This window comes from Anoplophora glabripennis, unplaced genomic scaffold (genome assembly GCF_000390285.2).
Source record: "Anoplophora glabripennis isolate ALB-LARVAE unplaced genomic scaffold, Agla_2.0 scaffold803, whole genome shotgun sequence".
Lineage (NCBI taxonomy): Eukaryota > Metazoa > Arthropoda > Insecta > Coleoptera > Cerambycidae > Anoplophora > Anoplophora glabripennis.
Window position 1 is genome coordinate 142,881 of NW_019416919.1, and position 23,257 is coordinate 166,137.

At 31.6% G+C, this 23,257-nt stretch overlaps 1 protein-coding gene across 1 annotated transcript in view; it reads right to left on the bottom strand.

The window, feature by feature from the left end:
* The window catches only part of LOC108913956 (kinesin-like protein KIF19), a 30,090-nt gene that overhangs the window by 1,764 nt on the left and 5,069 nt on the right, over window positions 1-23,257 (bottom strand). Inside the window, exons 2-9 of the mRNA XM_018719618.1 lie at window positions 19,183-19,340; window positions 16,466-16,610; window positions 8,547-8,696; window positions 2,972-3,810; window positions 2,558-2,777; window positions 2,284-2,497; window positions 2,086-2,224; window positions 1,735-1,962 (exon numbers count right to left, since the gene is read on the bottom strand). Of these exons, the coding sequence (XP_018575134.1) occupies window positions 1,735-1,962; window positions 2,086-2,224; window positions 2,284-2,497; window positions 2,558-2,777; window positions 2,972-3,810; window positions 8,547-8,696; window positions 16,466-16,610; window positions 19,183-19,340 (2,093 nt within the window). The remainder of the gene's footprint in view (window positions 1-1,734; window positions 1,963-2,085; window positions 2,225-2,283; window positions 2,498-2,557; window positions 2,778-2,971; window positions 3,811-8,546; window positions 8,697-16,465; window positions 16,611-19,182; window positions 19,341-23,257) is intronic.

Genomic DNA, 23,257 nt, shown 5'->3' on the forward strand with positions numbered 1-23,257 from the left:
AATAACGTTTTTTGATTAATTGATTTAATATTCATTTTTAAAATGTATATTTTGTACCTGAAATTGTGAATATAAGTTCTCTTATTGATGTAGACGGATACGAGTTTGGGTGACGAAGCTAAGCAGTGAGCACACCAAATATTCTTTGTTACTTACAGTTTTATTTATTTTAAAAGCGTTTTTCGTTTATAAGAATTAAATAATTATCATAAATGGTATAAGAATATGATTTTTATGTTTTCCAGTAAGCTGCAGTTATCTTCATCAGGGCGTCGGGTAAGTTCGAGGAGGGTCAGAGGAGTGGTTGGGTGATGGGACGGCGGGGTAGGCAAAAAGGGCCCACTTGTGGCTTAATTGCCAGGCTGAGGCCGCCCCTTTTACTACTACTACTAAGCTGCAGTTATCAGTGTGTTATAAAGCGTATTATTCACATATTTTGTCCATTTTGAGGTTATACTCTAGTACACTTGTAATTCTTTAATGTTATATTATTATATTACAAATAATCTTCAGTTTGCATTTATGGTATTTATATTCGTTTTCTTTTATGCTAAACCTGTAAATGTATGAGTTTAATATTTATATATGAATATTGATCCATTTTTTAAATAATTCATGAATAAATAACATGGGACGTTGATTTTGATTTTGTAATTTTGTATTTAAAATCAGTGTTTTTTTTCTATTTTCTTGGCTTAAAGCCTTAATTGCCCTGCCCAGTTATTTTTGAAGAGGAGCAAGAACTCGATGATATTTAAAAATTAATTATTTTGTAATAAATTTGTTTTCTAAAAAATTTTCAATAAAACCTCTTTAGCCATTTACAATTTTCAGTTTTCGAACCTCTATATTACAAAATATGAGCGAGTTTGATTTAAAATCGATAATTGTTAAATAAATTGTTTAAAATAGTCAGCCATATTGGATCAGACATTTTGAATTTTCATTTTCCGACATTATATTCTTGTTTAGCGAACTTAAAAACTCCTATATTACAAATATAAGCAAGTTTGATTTAAAATCGGTAATTGTTAAATAAATTGTTTAAAATAGTCAGCCATATTGGATCAGACATTTTGAATTTTCATTTTCCGACATTATATTCTTGTTTAGCGAACTTAAAAACTCCTATATTACGAATATAAGCGAGTTTGATTTAAAATCGGTAATTGTTAAATAAATTGTTTAAAATAGTCAGCCATATTGGATCAGCCATTTTAAATTTTAATTTTCCGACTTCATATTCTTGTTCAGCGACATCGAAAACCCCTATATTGTCAATTTGAAAGAATTCGATTTAAAATTCATTGAATTATTTTAAATGTTCTTAAAAAACAATTAAAAAACAATTAGCGTACAAAAATAAGTTTATAACTTTTTTCTAATACTTATCTCCAAGTAATTTCAAAAGGTTTTAGGAAAATCCATGCTTCCCATAATTTCGAAATAATGCGTAATTTTAAGCTATCTTGACTCCACTACTTAGGATCACCCAAAAAATCACCTCATGAACTTTGGCCGCGTACTTAAATAACACCCTGTATTATTTTTAATTCGTCAAAAAATTTAGAGGTAGTTTTATAGCTATAAAATTTTAGCAGAATTACGTTTTATGAGTATAATACTGTGCTGATTGGTAGAATTTAAAACTTCTCGAAATACAACTGAGTGCTAACATATGCAAAGAAATAATCAATTAAAAGTGTTTATACACAACGCTTTAAAAAAACTTACCTGTTTGAATTTATTCTGTTTAACCTCACTGGAGGACTTGGTGGGAGAGGTGGAAGCTTCATGCCAATACCAGGTCGGGACACTGGCTGTCCCATGACTCTGTCTACGCTCGAGTCGTTCAAATTTGGTAGTCCGTCCTCACCGGACTCCGCCGAAGATGGTGGTCCGCTCGCGTCACTGCCGCTCATGTCCGTTGTGTTACCCCTTCTGAAAATGGGGTCACTATAACTGTAACAGGAGTAAACAAGGTTTAAATCGTGATACTTCTAATATTTTGACCACTGGTCCACCTACACGTCCACCTGATTTTAATCTAATTGATCCCGTAATATGAAAGTTATTGGCACTTACATTTTGCTTATGGGTGGCAGCTTATCTGGAGAAAAAGACATTTGTGGCAGACCAAAATCTGTGTAAGTAGCTGCGTGTATTTCTTGCTGGTACATCTGGTACAGTTCTTGCAAGTCAGGCGGAAGCTTAATCCTCCCCTCTAAAACAATTTGAAGGTCTTTTAATTTATCACCAACACAACTCTGATTTGAACAATACCTTCTATTATCTGCCTTTGTCTGGTGATGATTTCTTCGCACAACTGCCGCTGTCTGTCATATCTTAGGATCACTAGGTCTCTTCTTCTTAGTTCGTGCTGCCTTACGAGGCGTTCGGATTGGAGCGCCATCTTATCGGCTTCTAATTCATGAACTCGACACATGAGTGCCAAGATTTCTCTTTCGTCGTCAGAAGATAACAACGATGGAAGTCTCTGAAATTGAGACAGTTGATTGTAATATTAAAAAAAAAACTATATAATAACTATACTTACATCTTCTAAGGCAACTCCGCGTTGCCTACACACCTCTAACTTTTGTTCTATGTGGGTGCGTAGCTCTGACCACCGATCTTGCTCTCTTTCTATGTCTGCTAGCTCTGCCCACGCTTGCTGAACTGCTGCTTCGCCTTCGGCGTCTATATCTGCATCGGATCCTTCATCCTGGTCATTGCCTGCGGACCTGAATCCGTCTGCTGTTACAATTTTTCGTCTTCTACAATGGCAAAAAAATAAAAAATTATGTTTGCCTCTTGCAGAAAACAAGGAAACATTAATTTACACTGTACTGCAAGCGTAATAGCCTTTTAACTGTCCAGACTGTGCACCTTTCTTTTTTTTACATACTTGCAAACAGATATACCTACTGAAAAGTGCTATATTTTAAATACTAGAAGAGAAAATATTAACCTAATGCTTTGTTGTGTCCTTGCCCTAGATTCATTCAAACTATTTTTGTACAACTTGTTATTCCTTGATTCCCAATGTGAAATAATAACGTGCTGCCTCTCTGCTTCCATTCCCAGTCCCAAGAGATGTGAGTCTATTTCCATCAGCTTCCTTCTCAGCTTCATCTGCATCTTGAACGTATCCACGATCTGCTCCCTCAGCTTCTTCACCTCGTTGCTCCTTTCTTCAGCATTCATCCTGTTTACGTCCGCGGATCTCGGTCTTTCCTCTTTCATTTTAGTTTGCAGTCGAGAAATCTCGTCTCTCAGCTCTGTAATGACCGTCTGATACTGGGTAACTTGATAGGAAACGTCCAGAACGTTCCTCTCTATCTTGGTGGTGATGTTGTTAGCCCTGTCTGCGTAAATTAAGGTATTTCTCGATTCGTCCTTCTGTGCAGCGCTAGGTGATACGTGGGCTATCATCACCGTCCTACAGTTCCCACTCAGAGCGTCCTTCAGGAGCCTGGTGAGTTTGGAGTCTCTGTAGTTGACATACCTAGCACCTCCGCTTAAGGCATTTATGCAATTTCCAAGAGCCAACAGGGATCTGTTGATGTGGGCGCCTTCCTGTAAGCGTTTTCCTCTGTTCTTGGTCTTGTTTGCTCTTTCAGAGCCTGCCAAGTCGATCATGAAGAGCCTGCCTTGTTTGACGCGCATGCGCAGGTGGTCTTTTTTGTCTATTGGCATGCTGTGCCTCACTGTGACGCTGAGGAGAGCGTGGCTTCTGGAAGAGGTCTTGTTCATGGCTGTGGGTTCTGTGGTCCTGGCTTTGTTGCCTTTTTGAAGAAGAAGCATAACCTAAAAAGGAAGAGTCTAATAAACAATCCCTTGTTCAGATTCAGTAAATGGCTAATAATTGCATTAATATCTCAAGTCAAAAGCTAAAATCTCAAAGAAGATCTTAGTTCCGAAAATCATAATCTAGAGTAACTAGACCAATTTGAAATAATAATTACTTTTGATGATTTTGGTACATTTGGTAATCTAGATAAATAAATTTAACATGGGAATAAACTAAAAATCCAAAAATGAGATATAAATTACTTATATGTTTTTTGAGTCGCTGAATTTGAAAACACCGGCGGACCTGCTCCATAACCTCAATATTTCAAGATTTTCTAACCTAAAATTGCGAAAACACTACTAAATGAAGCAGATATTTATGTATACACGCTCTTACATTCGGATGCTAAGCTCATGACAGGTTCATCATAATGCGCAATAACCAGCTAAACCCACGATAGGTAAACGTTAATGCGCGATAACCAGGGAGCGCTAAACCCACGTCAGAATTTAAACATCAAACTTGACGATCAGGAAAAAAAGTTGGAATAAGAATAAGTTAATAAAAAAACAAACAACTTAAACAACAGAAATAACATACAATTTGAACTGATAAGTTATAGAAATTGTTTAAAATAATCACCGTTTTCTCTCAGGCATAAATTTATTCTTCTTCGAAAATTGAAGTCTACTCTATCCAATAACTGCTGATTGTTTCTGATGAATGTGCATTTATCCGTAATACGATTCAACAATTCCGCTCGAGACGAACTGGTGAGGAATACACAAATTCTTTTAACGGTCCCCAAAGAAAGAAGGCACATTGGTTGTCTGGTAATCGTGAAGTCCAAACTTGAAGGCAATTATTTCCTCTTCCAATCCATTTATTTGGATACTGGTGGTTTAACAAGTCTCTAACATTATTACTATTAATTAACTTCCAGTATATTGTGTAAAATTCAATTCTAAAACTTTTTATCCTCTTCAATATTCTTCCAAAATGCGTAGGTTCCAAGATATAAGCAAAAAAACTGAGATAAAATAGGTGTTTTTTAAATTTTTTAAACATTTTTCCAATTTTGAAAATATTCCGGACCTCGCCCAGATCTAGGGATCTACACTTTTATTATGTGAATTGTACTGAAGGTAGTTCAGAAAAAATTTGCTTGCCCCCTCTCACATCCACCTCAAAACAGATCCTCCCTTGTCTAAATGTTCCACTTTGAGTTGTAGTGGCACCTCGTCAACTATATGTGGGAATGTTTTGGAGAAATTTTAAATAAGGTTCGCCATTTAGCCGATTCGGTAAAATAACTGAACCAATTAAATACCGATCAATAACACCGATCCAAACATTTATTTTAAATTCGTGCTGGAAATGTCGAGGAGTTATCGAATGAGGGTTGACATCAGAATACTCATGATAGTAATGTAAATTTATAATACCTCTGCGGGTCAAACAAGCTTTATCAGTAAAGAGAATTTTCTATGGAAAATTAATGCCTTGATGTAAAATAAACTGACAGAAATTCACTTGTTTAACCAAATCATTCGGTAACAATTCTTGCACTGTTCGGATATGATATAGATGTAGTAGATTACGTTTATCACTCGGTGCACAGAATTTTGCGATATACTAGATTGTTGAGAATTCTAGTACCAATATGTGAGTCATCTCATCTTCAGTTGTATTCAAAATAAGTTCTTCGTCGTGTGACCTGACTGCAATAGCACGTTCTCGAGTGTTACTAAAAAAACTTATTTCTCGAGTCCGTCTTACAACATTGGAAAATGTTTCTCTATTAGTCCAGTTACTCAGGGTTTTTACCTCCGAATTCTTTATAACTGAACCGATTGACGTGAAATTTTGATTGAATGTGGGGAATGCCTCAAGGAACAAAACTTATATAGTGCCGAAGTGTGCTTTTGCTCTGGGGGTGAGAATTTTTACTACCAAAATAAAATAATTTGAAGTAACAAATGTTATACAAAGTTTTTTGGATAATCCAATACTTTCCGAGTAATTCGTCATTAAAAATGTTGATTTTTTACTGAAAAAGTGCTTGTTTTCGCACAGTTTTTTGCAAATAACTCTGAAACCATTGGATTTAACGAAAAAGTTGTAATAAAAACTAAATTGGAACCAGTTAACGTTAAATAACGCCAAAACCATAAATATTAGGAAAAAAACTATTTGCATCTTTTTTTAAGTATTTTAAAAAACCTTTAAAATGAGCTTTTTTAAAAGTCTTTAGAATTAAAATTAACGGATATATGATTGAAATAACATGATAGCCTCATTTTTTTTAAGAAAAAAATAATAAACAAATCAGTGCCTTTGGTGACAGAATTAAAATTAAATGCAATCCATTTACAGATTTCTTCATTTATGTTCTAAGAATATGTTCTGGGTCTTTGACTCACTTACAAAGCATGATTTCGAAAAAAAAATTTAATTTTTGAAAATGTTAATTTTTCAAAATTCTGAAAAAAATTCGATTTTTACGCTGTAACTTAAAAATTAAAAGGTGTACGAAAAAAATACAAGAGTAAAAAAATTTAGCTTTATTTTTGCTGAAGAATTTGCTTTATTTTTTTTATTCCTCTAAAATTAATATTAATCGAGATATCGCCATTTTAAGTTATCATATGAATGAGAGAACCACCCTTTTCGAGCCTTTTAAACCCTTCAAACTTAAAAATGAAGGGCTTAAAGAAGATCAACTCAACAGTTCACGTAGCCCTTACAATTCCCTGCAATATGAGCCTTTGTGCGATTAAAAATCTTAAAAAGTAAGAATGTTATCGTCAAAAAAATAAACACGTGTATAGGTGATAATTTTAGGAAAATTTAGGTCAAACAACAATTTTGTAGCATAAGTACGTATTTAGTGTACTTATATTCGAATAAACCAGTACTGTACTATAACTACTATATTATAATAAGGGAATACATGTTTATTTAATACGAATGCACATTTAAATTGTTTCCACTCTTTCAATAATATTTTTTCAATTTATTTTCGAAAGAGGGGGTATTTTTCAAGGGTTGAAAAGTTGCAATCGATAAAAAAGATTTTTTAATCAAGAAATCCATTTTAATTTGATAAAAATGCATGATTAAAACGTTTCAAGTTGAAAAAAAATGTTTATATTATTTTCATCGAAAGGGGTGGTTTTTTAAGTTTTTTCCGGGTTGAAAATTTGGGATATATTAAGTTTCATGTTAGATGGCACATGAAATTACTCATACTGCACAAATAAAAAAGATTTGATTATACAAAATGCTTAAATTTGTATTTTTTTCAATAAGGGGTGGTTTTCACCCCTTAACAACGAAAAGCACACCTAGCGCATATATAAGTTTTGAAGTGGGGGGTAAGATGAGCCTAATTCTAAATTTTGAGAAAAATCGATGCAGTGATAAAAAATTTGGAAGTATTACTATATTTTCAGCTACAGTAACTGGGCTATATGGGGGATTACACGATTTGGGAATCTTCTCCGATATTCTTAAACACTTCTTCTGCGGTTTCCTTCATCGAAAACTTCATTCCAAAACACTCAGCAAAGAATTACTAAAATTAAATTACTTTTTCCTGATCGTCAAGTTGGACGTTTAAACTCATAGCCAACTTTTGAATTTACGATGATTTGAAATAACTACGTATTATTAGTTATTCCTGTTTTTGTTAAAAACGACAAAGTTTTTTGAAAACTAACAAGAGTAAGAAAAGTTTTAGAATTAAATTCCTCATAAAATAAAGTCTGTCAACGGGTTAAAAAATTCTGTCACATTTTAATGGTGCATCATTCCTTATCAACCCTTTAAAATACTTCAATTGAACTCTACTTACTCTCGATTAATGCTCTTGGTACACTCACACCGTGTACCAAATTTGGTTCAAGTATAACCGAGATATTTTTTCGAAATTTGAAATCCCACTTTCAAGGCCTATAATTTCTTAAGGGTGCAACAATGTAAATTGCGTTAAATCACCATATTTTGGATTCCTCAACATGCCCCTGCTCTGTGTCGGTTCTTATGCGAAACCCCCTGTATCTATTTAATCAAAATAAAACAGTAGGGCAAATATATTTATTTAGAAGCAATTTATATTATGATAAATTCAAAAACTCGTGTCCCTTTGTATTCAGTTTTACCTAGTGAAATGTATACCTTTAATAATGAATTATAATTATAATGACTTCCCATAAATTTTTTTTAATGGAAATGGTGATCATGATAATAATTCTTTTATGTGGACATCAAAGTTCAATTTCAATCTAATTTTCTGTTTGTCGATAAATAATAAATTCCTCGAAAAGGAAACATGTCGGCTCAAAATATTCTAAAACAAAAAATATGAGTAGTTTGTGACAATAGATTTTATTTTTTTTATGACTATGAAAGAGAAAGTCAAGTTCTTAATTATAACGCTTAACCGTAAGAACAATTAACAATTAATAAAACAACTGCTTAGTAAGAAAATGCTTATTAATTACGTTACACGAGACATCATATTAATTACCAAGCACTTATTTAAAAATAGAAATTCAAACAGCTGAAATATAGGTTAATTGTGCTTCATATTGGCGGAGCGATATTGAAATAAGAAGCTTAATTAAAGTAAAAACAATATTTTCCCTAACGCTAATCCACAACGTCAAATGGAACCAGTCATTAGTGCGGTAATTTCTGAATATTTAAAACAAAGGGGTGACTGTCGATCAATATGTCCAATACTTACCTCATCAGTGGAAGTGGTAGAAATTTCCGACAAACCAGCCACTTGGATGTTTCGACCTCTCGAGTCCTCCCTCAGCTCCAGGTAGCCTGATGATGGATTCAGTAGGTCCCTGATTTGTTCGTTGTATATTTCTAGATACGACATAGTTACCTGTAACGACCAAAAAATGTTGTTATATTCAATTTTTAAAGTTCCCTTATCCATGATATCTATTTCCAAAGTTACAACATATTTACTGTATTTTTAAAGAAAAAATGTAGGTTAATCCATAATTAATACAAGAAAGTTTGAGTACATTACTGAAAATATATCAATGCGCTGTAATACATACTCTTCTAATGGATGAACGGAACTTTACCAATTACCTGTAAATCGTTATATCATTATTATATAATTATACACTATACATAGTGTTATTAATGGTGGGAATTTAATTTTAACCGCTGCCTATTTATATGAAAAATTAAACAGTATAAAGTGCATAATTTTGACGTATCAGTTTTTATAGGCGCATTAAAATTATCATTTTATATTGCAAAAGTTCTTGACATTACAAGACCTACTGACGAAATGATTTCCAAAATTTTGTTTTTTCATTTTTGCAACTGATGAAAGCTAATTTCACCGTATTTGATTGTCATTAAAAATAACCGAACTTTTTGAATTACTTATGAAGATATTTAGTGATATGCGGTTGGCAGCATTGCATTGTGCATAACCTCCTCAGTAACCACATATTCTTGGATCTCATATAGTTTTCGTGATATTGTTATTTGAGCGCAATCTGGATTTTTGGAATGTACGATTTTCTGGAACAACGATGCAATGTAAAATTTTTCATGAAACTGGGGAAAACTTTACTGTTACTCCCCACTAGTCCCCACCACAGTGAGGCCAGAAATTCTTTGCTTGTAGGCGCGTCACACTTGCCTACAGTATGCTACAGTTCCCCCTCCATGCGAGGCGGTTAAAATAACGTGATTTATGAGGGAACTGAGGCCTGTTCAAAGCTGCTTATAGTTTTAGTTTTTGAGTTCGCGGTTAATGAACGCGTCGCTTAGTACACGGGTAGTGTCTGATGTCAGTGCGAGGGATAGGACAAAGGCTTTAAGGATAAGGACAACGGACAACGCAGGTATTAACTTAAAGTAAATAGAAAACAACAAAGCAAAGTAAGACTAAATTTAATGCAATTTAATAGTTGCTTATTATATTATCAAGTACCTACATAGATAGCTAATAATGAAACAATCTCACAATATTGTTTTATCTCTTGAAACTCCTTTTCAAGACGTAAAGACGTAAACTACTTCTCTAAACTAATTAAAATCACTAGTCAAAAAATGTCTGAGTTAAGAATCGAAGAAAAATTGAAAAATATTTTTAATTATGCGAAATATATTATTGGACTACCAAGTAAACGGGGCAAAAGTTGCGACGAATTAGAAATATTTTCGAAATATATTTCTCCTTAATTAAGTACCTACTCGTTTTGGGAATTTACATGATTTAATTTTGTTTCCTTTAGTAGATTCCTCAAAATTTCCCGAATATGCAAACAAATTTCCTGAAAAATCGTTTGAATGTTTATTACAGATGTATCCAAACGTTTTTGAAATAGATGGGTTTAAAAACGAACTTAATATTTTGTACAGAGACGAACAATTTCGTAATTTAGAAGTTCAAGAAACGACAGAAACCTTATACAAGGAATTTAAAATGGTATTTTTGGAAACATACAAATTGTTTTGCTCAGTTTTAACAATTCCTGCAAAAACTTTTTGTGTCTTAAGCGCATTAAAACTTAGAAATACGATAACGCAAGAGCGCTTGAACAACTTATCAGTGATGGCGATAAAAAAAGAACTATTGCAAAGTCTTAGTGCCGATCCTCAGTTTTATGAAGACATAAGTAAATTTGCAAATTTAAAAGATGAACCAATAAACCTGTTTTATAAAAATATTCACTATGTTTTTAAGACATTTTGTTAAAAGTGGAGACTACCTTATGAATATTAGTTTTTATATTTTTTCATATTTTTTAATATTCATAGAATAAGTAGAAAAAATTTTGTTAATTATTAGGTAAATATATCACTTTGTTCTTTTTTCTGTTACTTAATTTTATTGTAAATGCCTGCAATTTTTGTTCTGATATCTATCAACAATATAATTTTTTAATTTTCGGTTATGGTAGGACTATTTGCGAAGATCTCCATAATAAAAAATGACATGGAAATTTATTCCTATTTCTTATTTGAGAGCGGATTAATAAAATATCCAAATAGTTGCGTATTATTTTTTATAAAATCTGAATGAAAATCGTGCTCGTGAACATCAGTTTTTCTATAATATTGTAACTGCAACTAAAAATTTCTAGATGCATTTAGTTGTTTGACCTTGAAAATAATTGTTTTTTCTTCTTTCCCACCTAGTAAAAAAGCCACGGGCCTCACCAAATCACAATATCGCGAGTGGCCACTGACTTACGGAGACGATGCTCTGGGTCGTACGCAATGTTTCGAATGGTTTTCACGATTTAAAGGTGGTCGTGAGTCAGTTGAAGATGATGGTCGACCAAGAAAGCCTCGACTTTGAACTGATGACTCTCGCGTTCAGAAAGTCAAAGATCTGGTGCGTGCAAATCGTCGATTGAATTTGCAGAAGAGGTTATCATCTCAATTAGATCATGCCATGAAATTTCGGCTGATCAATATCTTAAAAAGCGCGTAATTCAAAATGTTCGGTTAATTCCTGAATAGACCCGTATTTGTGTGTCTATAACCTATAGATTACATATAAACTATACATTGTAAAACATTCTTACAAATATTTGTAATATACTATTTATGTGACTATATTTGGCAAATATTTCTTCCATAAAAATTCTGCTGGCTTGAAGATTACACAATGTTGTAAGATTAAACTTTTTCTTTTTAAACAAAATTGTCAAGGAAGCTTTTCAGTGCGATCGATATCTGAACTTTTTTTATTCCATTAATTCATCTTTGCCTAATTAAGTACTTATAATTTTTTTATTAAAAAAGAAACACTTACACGTGGAAAAACAAAATAAATCGATTCGTATAACAAATATTACGACCATTAACTCCTTTTTAAGTAAATTAGGTCGAAATCAAGATTTTATCGAGGTAACAGCCGAGTCATTACCTAAATTATTATTAAATGGTTTGTACATTAGTCTACCATTGAGAATATTAGACATAAAAAAACTTAAAATATTATACAATTAATTCACTAAATTTAAGGATAAGAAAAGTTTCACTTTGTCTAAGATTACAAGTTTATCGGAGTCTGTATTTTTTTATAGGAGGCAATGAACTTGTTACATATATTAATTTCTGTCTCATGAACTTAAAGTTCGTACAATAATGGTATAGTTTTTAGTGAAATTCATGATAAATTATCATATATCGTGACAACTAGTGTCGAAACATCCTGAGCTTATTATCGGAGCTACCCAATACCAAATACGTTCCTTTTGTGTAAAATAATCAATAAATTTATTCTTTTGTTAACTTAATTGCCACTTCTACAAGGTTGGGTATTATCAAGGGTTATATCGCTGTATGTAGAAGTGAGTAAATGTAAAAATCATGACGTTTGGCTTTCCTGGAAGCAAAACATGTGGGCTGATTCATTCACAACGTCAACTTGACTTCCCTGCGTTTTTTTTGTATAGAAATTTCTATTAGTATGAATTTTATAGTATGTTTATCCACTTTAAGTACTTGAGGCTTTGAAACCTCTTTTGATATAAAAAAAAATATTTTTTTAGGCATTTTTTTATTAATTCAACTATTATTTCAATATAACTGTTATTACTTTAATATACTTATGTATAACAACAAAACTATTTACTATAAAAGGACAAAACGCACACAAATTGAAAGTAGACACAGTTTTTATTTTAAAGGCAGAAGCACCGAACAGGTAGTAGGCCAGGAAAATAAGCTGGGAAATAACCATTTCGCGACTTTTTGTTTCGGCAAGCTAAATTTATCACTATATCATTTTTTTAATTTCAAATTTGCAACCTGGAATTTTTTTTTATTTTTTAGCCTTAGTTGCAAAATGAAATATACGACGCACGAGGGTGATATAGTATATTACTACATATTCGTAAAGCTTATGATAAGAGCTTTAAGTTAATAAAAAATCGTCAAGATTCGTTGAAAGACAACGGAGTTACAGACTGTCAAAGTTGACGGCCTATTGTTAAACAAATTAGTTTGGTAGCAGCAAAAAAAAATACTGTCATAACCGGCAACCCGAGTACTTTCCCAGATAAAAATATTTTATTTGTGGAAGTATGTTAAGTGTATAAGAAATATTGTCAAAAGTCAGCTTGATTTTCGGCGAGCCGTGGCGGGGCGGAACGGTGGGGGAAGTTCTGCCGTTAAATAAGCGAAATTCGCTTGAAAATGGTATATTTGACAGTCTGTAATTCCGTTGTTTTTTAACGAATATTGACGATTTTGGTTTATCTTAAAGCTCATTTCATAAGCTTTCCGAATATGTAATAATATATAACTATATCACGCTCGTGCGTCGTATATTTCATTTTGCAACTAAGGCTAAAAAATAAAAAAAAATACAGGTTGCAAATTTGAAATTAAAAAAAATTATAAATTATTATTAAGAAATCTACCACGAAAAAATCAGAACGATTGTGGAAGATCTTCGGGATCGTCCAGACTAATAATTAGTTAATTTGTTTATAAGGCCATAACTTGTAAACTATTCAACTTACCGATTCCCGATTTCATGTGAGTTATTAGACAGTGATAAGGAATGAGAGGATGCAATGCCAAAACGTTCTGGTAATAATAACGCAGTTTATAAATGTTTAATTCAAAAGTCATAAATAAACTTCGTCTGTTTATAACTTTTGATCTAATCAATATTTTTTGACGCTTTTTGTAGGTCTTTTGAAGCCGAAACAAAACGTACTTTACTGTTTTCTCGTGGAAATGAACGAAAAAAAGTTATAAGCGAAAAACATGAATTTATATAAAAATTATACAATAACCACCCTGTAAACAATCTCCCCCCCATTTTTATGACTGTGGAAACTAATATGTTATTGTGCATAATATTTAGCATCTATAGTGATAAATTCAGCTTTCCGAAACAAAAAGTCGCATCCAACTCTATATTTCCTGGCCTAAGGTGGGGATGATGAAACATATGTTTTAGGTATTGCAAGGTCATAAATGTGTCACAGTGTCTTGAACTCATACGAGGCATATTGAATTCAAGTTTGCTTAAGATTTCATTTAAAAATTTATTTTCTACATTTTGAGTCATATCCTTGGTTACCATATTTAAAATACTAGACTGAAGAACAGTATTCTAGTGAGGAAAGAAAAAAATAAAAACAAAATAGTACATCGATTAATTGATACCATCTCAAATTACGTATAACAACACCCGCATTTTTTAAAGCACTAACAACAGTTGCATTAATATGAACGTTGAATTGGAGTCGATGATCAAAAGTAACTCCTAAATCATTAAGTGTGTCATATCGACCTGATTTGATTAATGTTTCATAGGTTTTTCCCAAATTTGAAATTGTAATTCATTTATTCATATTGACCAATCGTTAAATTATAATCTTCATTTCACAAACAGTAAAGTTTTCTGCAGCACCTGGGATTTAAACATTTAAAAATTGTACACAAAAAGAAATAAAATTAAATACTGTTTCCTATTTCTTGATACAACTTTCCTTTGTATTTTTTCAAGAATCTCAATATATCCCATACTTTTTTATTTTTAATAAATTACAAAAAAAATGTAATTCTTAAAGGGCGTAAGTGCCTAAATAAGAAAAATCTATTTTCTCTTAATATAGGGTAGACTCTAAATAGTGGAGTCAAGATAGATTTTGACTTCGCGAAAATTACGGGAACAGAGAACTTTTTATTTTTCGCTTTGTAAGACACAACATATAAAAAGTTACCAACTGTAGAGTGTACGCTAAAATATTTATTTAACAAATTAGTTGCAAAATTACAGTTTTTGCAAAATATATAAAAAAATATAATTTTTTATTTAATGTTGATAAAGTTTTTTTCTAAAATGCTAATTGAAGGCTGTAGAATTTTTTTTCTAACGTACGAAAAATGAGACGGGCGGCCTCCAAGTATAGGTCTCGAAGAGCGCGCGGCCCCGAGCGCGCTACACTAAATTTGTTATAACTTTTGATCTAATTGATCAAATCGACCTCACAAAAATTTAAATGAAAGAAGAGTCATCCGGCTATCAAAATTTTATGTCTTTAAACTTGAGAAAAAGAAATATATATAGTACGTATACAAAGTTACGTCATTCTATAATTTTGTACAATAATAATAAAATAGTTGTCATTCTTTCAATTTTTAAAATACATATCTGTAACTTTCACAGATTACTCTTCAAATGACAATTGAAACAGTGAGCGATATGGAAAAAATCTTAAAAATTTAATTTGAAAAATATTGAGACCAACATATTGAATAATTTTAAAAAATCACAAATTTTACATTTTAGGCCATACTTTATAGATCAAAAACTATAGTTGTAAAAGTGATATTGAAACTTTGTGAGGGCACTTTTTAAAGCTTAAAATCTCTACTTTAAGATGGTGCATTTTATTTTTCTTAAAAAATTGAAATAATAGTTGAAAAAACAGAAAATAACAAAAAATAAAAATATTTCATGAAAAAACCGTGAAATTTATTGTTAAATAAATTGTTTAAAATAGTCGGCCATATTGGATCAGCCATTTTGAATTTTCATTTTCCGACTTCATATTCTTGTTCAGCGACATCGAAAACCCCTATATTGTCAATTTGAAATAATTCGATTTAAAATTCATTGAATTATTTTAAATGTTCTTAAAAAAACTATTTATTATTGTTTAAACAATTAAAAAACAGTTAGCGTACAAAAATATGTTTATAACTTTTTTCTAATACTTATCTCCAAGTAAGTTCAAAAGGTTTTAAGAAAATCTATGCTTCCCATAATTATTTCGAAATAATGCGTAATTTTAAGCTATCTTGACTCCACTAAAAGTATATATTGGTTATTTAACTAACGAGTTTGTTGTTTTTTATGTACTGTAATCAATGAAATATTATTTTTATCAGTTAAGTAAATGTTAGGTAAGCAAAGATGAAGTACCTTCGCTTACTATAGTCATAGCAAAGTTTTCATGGAAGTTAACTAACAACGAATTTCCAACTAAAATATTACAAACTTCTTTTAGTCGTCTAATAGATACCAGTCACGAAAGAGCGGGACAAATAACAGCAATCAATATTATTAGAGAGAGAAATGTTAATGACAAAAGTTATGATGAGTCATACATAATTCCTGAAAACCTGGATGAAAAGTAAATAAAACGTAAAAAAATCGTCAATATGATTGAGAAGGAGACGAAAATGTACCAGTCTCTGAAGCTAAAGTTAGCTGGAATAGAATAACATCGATTTAGTTTCTGCGTTTCTAAATTATCGACTAGATCAGGGAAATTAGTCCGCAGCGTAGTTATTTTCCACAATGTCGTCAGTTCAAAATTTGTTATTAATATTTTTTTGTGCAAGAACTAGTCTAATACTCATCTAGCAATACTTCAGTATAAACTTTTTTGTTTCTTGATGTGATTGAAAGTCAAATATTTATGTCATTACAAAAAATCACCACCTGCGGTTTCCTATTTGCTCTTTCCGTTTTTCTGTAATAACGGCCAACCTTCAGTTTTGGGTTACTCTCTACATATACATATTTCAATAGTTAACACCATGGCGAATACTTGCCAAAACTGACTTATATGTTTCACTCCAAAATAATTTCGAAAATACATTTCATGAAACAAATAAAATTACAAATATTTTAATTTTGCTCACAGTATATTCATCCTCCTTGTCCATTACAGCTTCAAAAAGATCGTTGAGGGCCCGGATCATGATACCAGGTTGAGTTCTATCTCCTACCATGGTATGGGTCTTTCCAGCACCTGTTGGACCATAGGCAAATACTGTCGCATTGTATCTAGGACAAAAAAAAATAAGGAAAACTTGAATAACACGAATATATTTTTTTAATTTCATGATACCAAAATCAGTTAAGTATGTGGGCTAGTTCATGAACTTGAGATCACAAAAAAGAAGCAGAAGCTAGCCTGAAAATCTTATTGTTTCCCAAACATTGCTCATACCATCAAACTCAATTGCCATTACTTGCTAGGTCCGTACAAGTTTCTGCTTCCTCTACTACACATTAATCTTGGAACTAATGAAACAATTCGTTAAGGATTTGGATAAAGAAGGTGAATGTTACAGGTATTTGGAAGATAAAGTTCCCGAAATCAGCAGTACTAAACTGAACGAGGGTATATTTGATGGACCCCAAATTCGTAGAATAATGTGAGCAGTAATTAAATGAAACTAAGAAGTCTGCATAGCAAAGCTTCAAAAATGTAATAGAAAAGTTTTTGGGTAATCACAAAAGTCATAATTACAAAATTCTAATAGTGAAAACTTTCAGAGACCTTTGATGTTTGATGAACATCAAACTGCACCTTGTGGACTTTCACCTGGATTACTTCTCTGATTAAAGGACTACAGCGAAGATCAAATTGAACGATTTCACCAAGATTTAAAGGAAATGAAAAAACAGTATTAGGGTAAATGGGATTTGAATATAATGGTGGACTACTGTCCACCATGCTGAAAAGATAATATATTGTTAGAGGAAATACAGCGAAATACTACTTAGCCATTTTAAGGAGTTCATGGAATATCCTTTGAAGGAGAGAGCAAATGAGCTTGAATAAAATTCGGCTCTGGAGAATGACGGGATTCATAACGGGACACTGTTACTTTAGGAAACATCTACATAAGCTAAAGCTTGTAGGCAGTCCGATCTGCCGAGGATGAAATTTCTCTGCATATCCTAGGCGAGTGCCCGGAATTTACATGTAGTAGAATGACGCACCTGGAGAGACCCTATTTGAAATCCAAGGAGCTGAGAGAAGTGTCAGCAAGGAAGCTTTTGGACTTTGTTTAAAAGAACAAAACTACTTGCTGACTAGGACCAAGTAGGCCGTGGTGCTATGGGACTAATCAGAAATCAGAACCAACCACTAAAAAGAGAAAGAGAAACCCAATTCACAGATCTTTCGAAGAAAAGCAAAAGCGTTAATTAAAAAAAATTACCGAAAATTTTTTTAATCGAGTGACCATTTTCTCAAAAATGGCAGGAGTTGGTGCCAAACTGACTACAGATTCGCATTCAACGGATCCGAAAATACAGCGATGAAAGATTCTGAACGGACTACTTTATTCTTTTGTATGTCTGTATAATTGGACTTTCAAGAACACACTGTTGTTTAATAGATTGTTTCCTAACGATCTTCTTCCATAAATAAATTATTGAATTTTTGATTGCAACTTAATTCTGTTTATGGTTTCGGTACAAACTCGTACAAATTACAGTTGCAATAAATAACTAGGAGGAAGCACAATTTGAAGTTGATGAAAGAATCAATTCAAATGCATTGAAAACTTCATAAGAATTGAATGAGGTACTTTACTTTATTACCATACTCGGAAGTTGGATACAAACATTAATCAAATAATGTAAAAGCTTTTTAAATATTCAACGTTCCAAGTAATATACCTAAATAATTTTTTAAAATCACGGAATGTTTACTAATATTCTGAAAAATTAAGAAAGAAATTCTAAACGTCTTTCTGTAAATTTTTATGAATTTTCTTTATTAATATTCTACATAAATTGAAAGCACAATGGAAAAAAATTATTTCATATTTTTTTTATTTCTGATAACTTTCATTTACTATTAAGACTTTCACGAAATGGAAACAATACCATTTACATTGGATATGCGTGTCAATCTTTAATAGTGTCAACAAAAACACAGGATCCATTAATCAAGACTTCCTTTTTAATTGAATGTCAACTTAATGACCATAAACAAACAACAGTGTCAATTTTGACAGATAAAGATCTACTACGTATTTGCATAATTAAAAAACTATAGTTTTATTAAATACGATTTAGATCTATTATTTAGAAGCAGCAATAGGAGATTCAAACATAGTTTTTAATAGAATAAAATAAAAAAAACAAAAAACTTGGCATTTCAAATCCATAACTTGCTAACTGGAAAAATGTTTTTTATTAAAGTAAGGTCATAAAAAACAAAATATGCATGAAAAAGCAAAAAATCTATTCAATACTATCAAAACCCTATTTCTTTATCATACTGTAAGTTATTGATACGATATGTTAAATATTTGACAAAAAAATGATATTTTTATTAGCAACTAAGGTAAATTAAAATTTTTTTAAACATTGCTTGCAAAAAGATAAACCTATTTTTGTAAAAATGAAAGAAAAACTGCATAACATTTTCCCATATGTAAAAATTTTTCCACTTTCTAAAGCAACTTTATATAGTCAAGTAAAAATATGAGAATATATAATATATGTATGTTTTTAAAAAAAAATGCATAAAAAACAAATATTGGTTAGATAAAATTAATAATAAAGTAAAAACAATACCTATTTACCTACATTTTACTGCTACTTTTTTACTCACCCATTTAAAATATCTTTAACCAAACTGCTAGTGGTAACTTTATAGACGTCTTCTTGAGTGGAGTCTTCCCCAAAAACCACGTCGAACGAATACTGTTTTTCTACGGCCCTCTTCTGCCTCAAGAGGTCGTTTTTGTCTGACTCCTCAAAAATAATGTGCTGGAATAGAAAAGAGGGTCATAATTAGGATAACTGGTTAATTTATTATTGAAATTGAATAGGAACTTGTGCGACGTGCTTTCGTACAGGACAGTGACTTCCTTATCCTAAAATTACCCACGTTTTGAATAAAATATAAATGTCAAGAGAATACACGAAACTGTATTAAATGTTACATTACAGAGCGGTGTTAATGATGTATAGATGTACCTAAGAGTATTAATAGCTGCATTAATACTACATTCTTCTTAGTGACCTTGATCTTGCGGTCAAGGTCGAAAGAACATGTCAAGGTCATATCGGTTTTTGGCGTAGCGACCCCTTATTTTGACGCTAGAAATAAGAGAGCGTAGAATTCTACATGTTATAATGATCTTAAACGTGACCTTAAGGTCAACGGTCAAGGTCAGGTAGAGGTCAAGAGATTATTCCGGCTGTTATTTTTTATTTTCGACGATGGAATAGAAGGGACTCACAATTTTTAGTGACCTCAAAGACTATCACTCCCTCTGATTCTGTAGTTAAAAATTAAAAATTACAATAAAAATCAACATTTGACCTTGCACTGACCCTTACCCAATGACTTTGAAGTAACGGTCAATGTCATATTCGGATGCAGAATTTTCTGCTCATTTCCAAGGTCGAAAAGTAGTCGTCATTTAAAAAAACCGACTTGATCTTGATGTGACCTTGAACCTTAACCTTGACCTCAAAGATTCTTAAAATTGGTGCCCTACTTGAAAACTGAATCGGTTGGATATCGGTCAAATACGTCTAACATTTTGACGAAAGTAAAACTCGAAAAATGTATACAAGATTTTATCAATGAAGGTTATTCACGTTACAAGATTGTATTTTTCTAATTATGATGATTCCACTGGATTAAATTATGGCAACAACTGATTAATTACATTCCAAAATAATAACGATTACTGTTATATAAGATTACAGGAGTTCCAAAAAATATTTACTATATTTTTACCAAATTAGGTGAATGTTATCAAATGGTTCCAGTTAGCGACATTGTTTAAATTTGAATTTTATAGACTTTCTAAAATTAACAACTTGACAACCAAACCAAACTATTAATATTCCTTTCAAAGTCTATATTTACAGAATACAGGTATTCCTAGATTAATTGGCCAAAACATGAATTCGGACAGTTAAATTATGAAAATTGAAAGAAAATAACGTTTTAAATGACTGTTCTCTCTCATAAAGTATAAAAATTACATTTGTCCAAGTTTTCTACGACTGAAAATTTTTCAGGGCGCTGAAAATTGTTACCTTTTATTCATATAAACCCTTTGCATGGCTAGCTAACACTAAACGTCATAATTTAGTAACACCGCTCGCGTGTGAGTCTGTGAAAGATTAATTGCTGCAATTACAGAAAATGTGAGTGAAAAATGACTCGTAATTCTACACTGTGGTAGGCTATTACCATTGTTACGGAAAACGTAGTTGGTAAATAGATTAAACTTTTTCAAAATTGATTCGGGATGGATATAGCCTGTCTCTTCATTGTCACCTTCACCTTGAATTATGTGATCAGTGAACTACTTTCTTTGTTTAAAGTTTCAAAAACATTTTACATGTTGTTTTTGTGACGATGTTGCAAACAAACACTCTGTTGTCTACAGCCCCATTTAGCATTAAATTATATCTGCAGTTTCTAGTGAACGATTAAGATCCGTCAGCGGACTCACCAGATTCGAACTTATGAATATATATTCTCATCAGCATGCCACGACTAACGAACAATACACAGCTATTTGGATCTATGGTATATTTACTGATGTTTTGAGTGTAAATTAATCATGTTTTCATAGGATCTATAAATTAGTAGGTCGCTCCTTGCAAGTAGGTACAAAGCAATACTTAGTCCTGGCAGTCGTTGAGCGGCAGTGACAATTAAAATATAAGACTACTAGTTACAAAAACGCAACAAGAACTATGACATTATCGTATTTTGTGAAGGAGAAAATATCAGATATAACAAATTGCTACATTGCTATGAATAGTTGAGGCATTAGTCCGCAGAGTAGTTGTCTTCAGGAATACTATAGGACATATTAAAAGAAAATGCTTTCAAATAAGTTGGATGTTTTTAAGTAGGTATAATTTTATTCGTGGCGCATTCGCCATTTTCTCGAATGTTAGGAAGTATACATGTCCAGAAAGGTCATGTCAAAAATGAAAAGATATACAAAGGAGGTCAAAATAGTTGCAGTACTTCATAAAAAAATTCCTATCGGGCTTCGTTGTGGAGTTATTCGCCTTCAAAGAAAGAAGTTTGAAAAACAAATTCCAATTATAACTTTCAAGTCATTACCATGACAACAATGAAATTTGGGCAATTAAAGTAACTCATGGTAATATTCATTTACACGTTTAAACTGATATTGAATATGCCTGGATTATACAGGAGCAGACGAAATTATTCATTTAACAGCGTTGCCAAATTTGGTATTTTTCTTTCATAGTTCGATTCCTCTCTCACTTTGTTTAAAAAAAGGTATACCGGATATCAGTCGATATCTTGTACCGTTTTTGAGAAAATCGAATTTTATTAACACCATACATGTATTGCATCAAAAATGCGATATTAACATTTTTGTATAAATCTTGGTTATGAAAAATTGTATTAAAGTCAATGGTGGGCACTTTGAGAATCTTTTATAATTCGTATGTTAGACGTAACCATAATAAAATTTTTTGTTGTTATTGTCTTAATTCGTAATTACGTCTACGTACTTCAAGGGCCACCCTGAAACAAATAATTTTCTGATATAATCTCCACTGAAACCCCAAAATTGGAAATCGTCTTTATTTCGAAAACCGTTGTTTTTCGATTATTAACAGATATATCTTTTTTATTTAGTATTGAACGTAGTTTAGTAATTTCTTATTGGAAGTTCAGATTTTTGAAGGACAAAAAAATTTGACATATTTTGATATTCTCTTGTAAAATTCTGTCTTACATTGAATAGAGTATAAAATAGTTATCATTTTCGTAATTGCCACCTCTGGATATATAGGCTGGCAAAATTTCAAAACAATAGGTTCAAATATGCTCAAGATATTTAAAAAAACTCTTTAGATCGAAAAGGAGCAATATTCGGATGAGGCATATTTGACTTAATCGTTTTATTTTGAATTCAGTTCTGTCCCATTATGAATACCTCACCCTGTATAATATAGATTATTTACATGTACATTTAATATACAGAGTGATTCACTTTTTATGATTAAGATATGATAACCTTAGATAGTTCTCGTCAAAATAATGTAATTTTGAAGTGTAAACTTTTTCTTCCAAAGTCTTCCTTTTAGAGATATATATGACCATTTTCTTCTTTTTGGTTTTTATTTTTTGGTTTATATTTATTTTTTTCTAACTATGAAAGCCATTTGTTTTATATTTAGTATGAAGTGTACGAATCGATTTAAGAAATAATTGTGAAAGTAAATAAATCATAGGCGTCCATAATGGGCTCTGATAACCCCTATTTTATATTGTCAACAAATAAGTATCTTACTATTTTTAAATGAAATGCATGTTTTTTGAGAAAAATTTCTTCGTATGGATTCATTGTGGAATGGTTAAGTTTTTCAAAGTAATACAGAATAAAATATTTAATATTGAGAGACAAACAGAAATAACAATTAACAATAGAGAACAAAAGAAAAGGTATAACAAAAATGTTCGAAATGTCCTCGAACCTCATGCATTTCTCACATCGCCTAATTAAGCTTTGAACTACTCTCCTAATCATATTGAGTTTGTGTTTAAGAGTTTCACAATTATATTCAATTCTTCTTAACCTTTCAAAAGTACAAACTTTCTTTAATATATTCCCAAACGAAATAATCCATGGGATTTAGATCTGACGATCGAGTAAAATATTTAAATC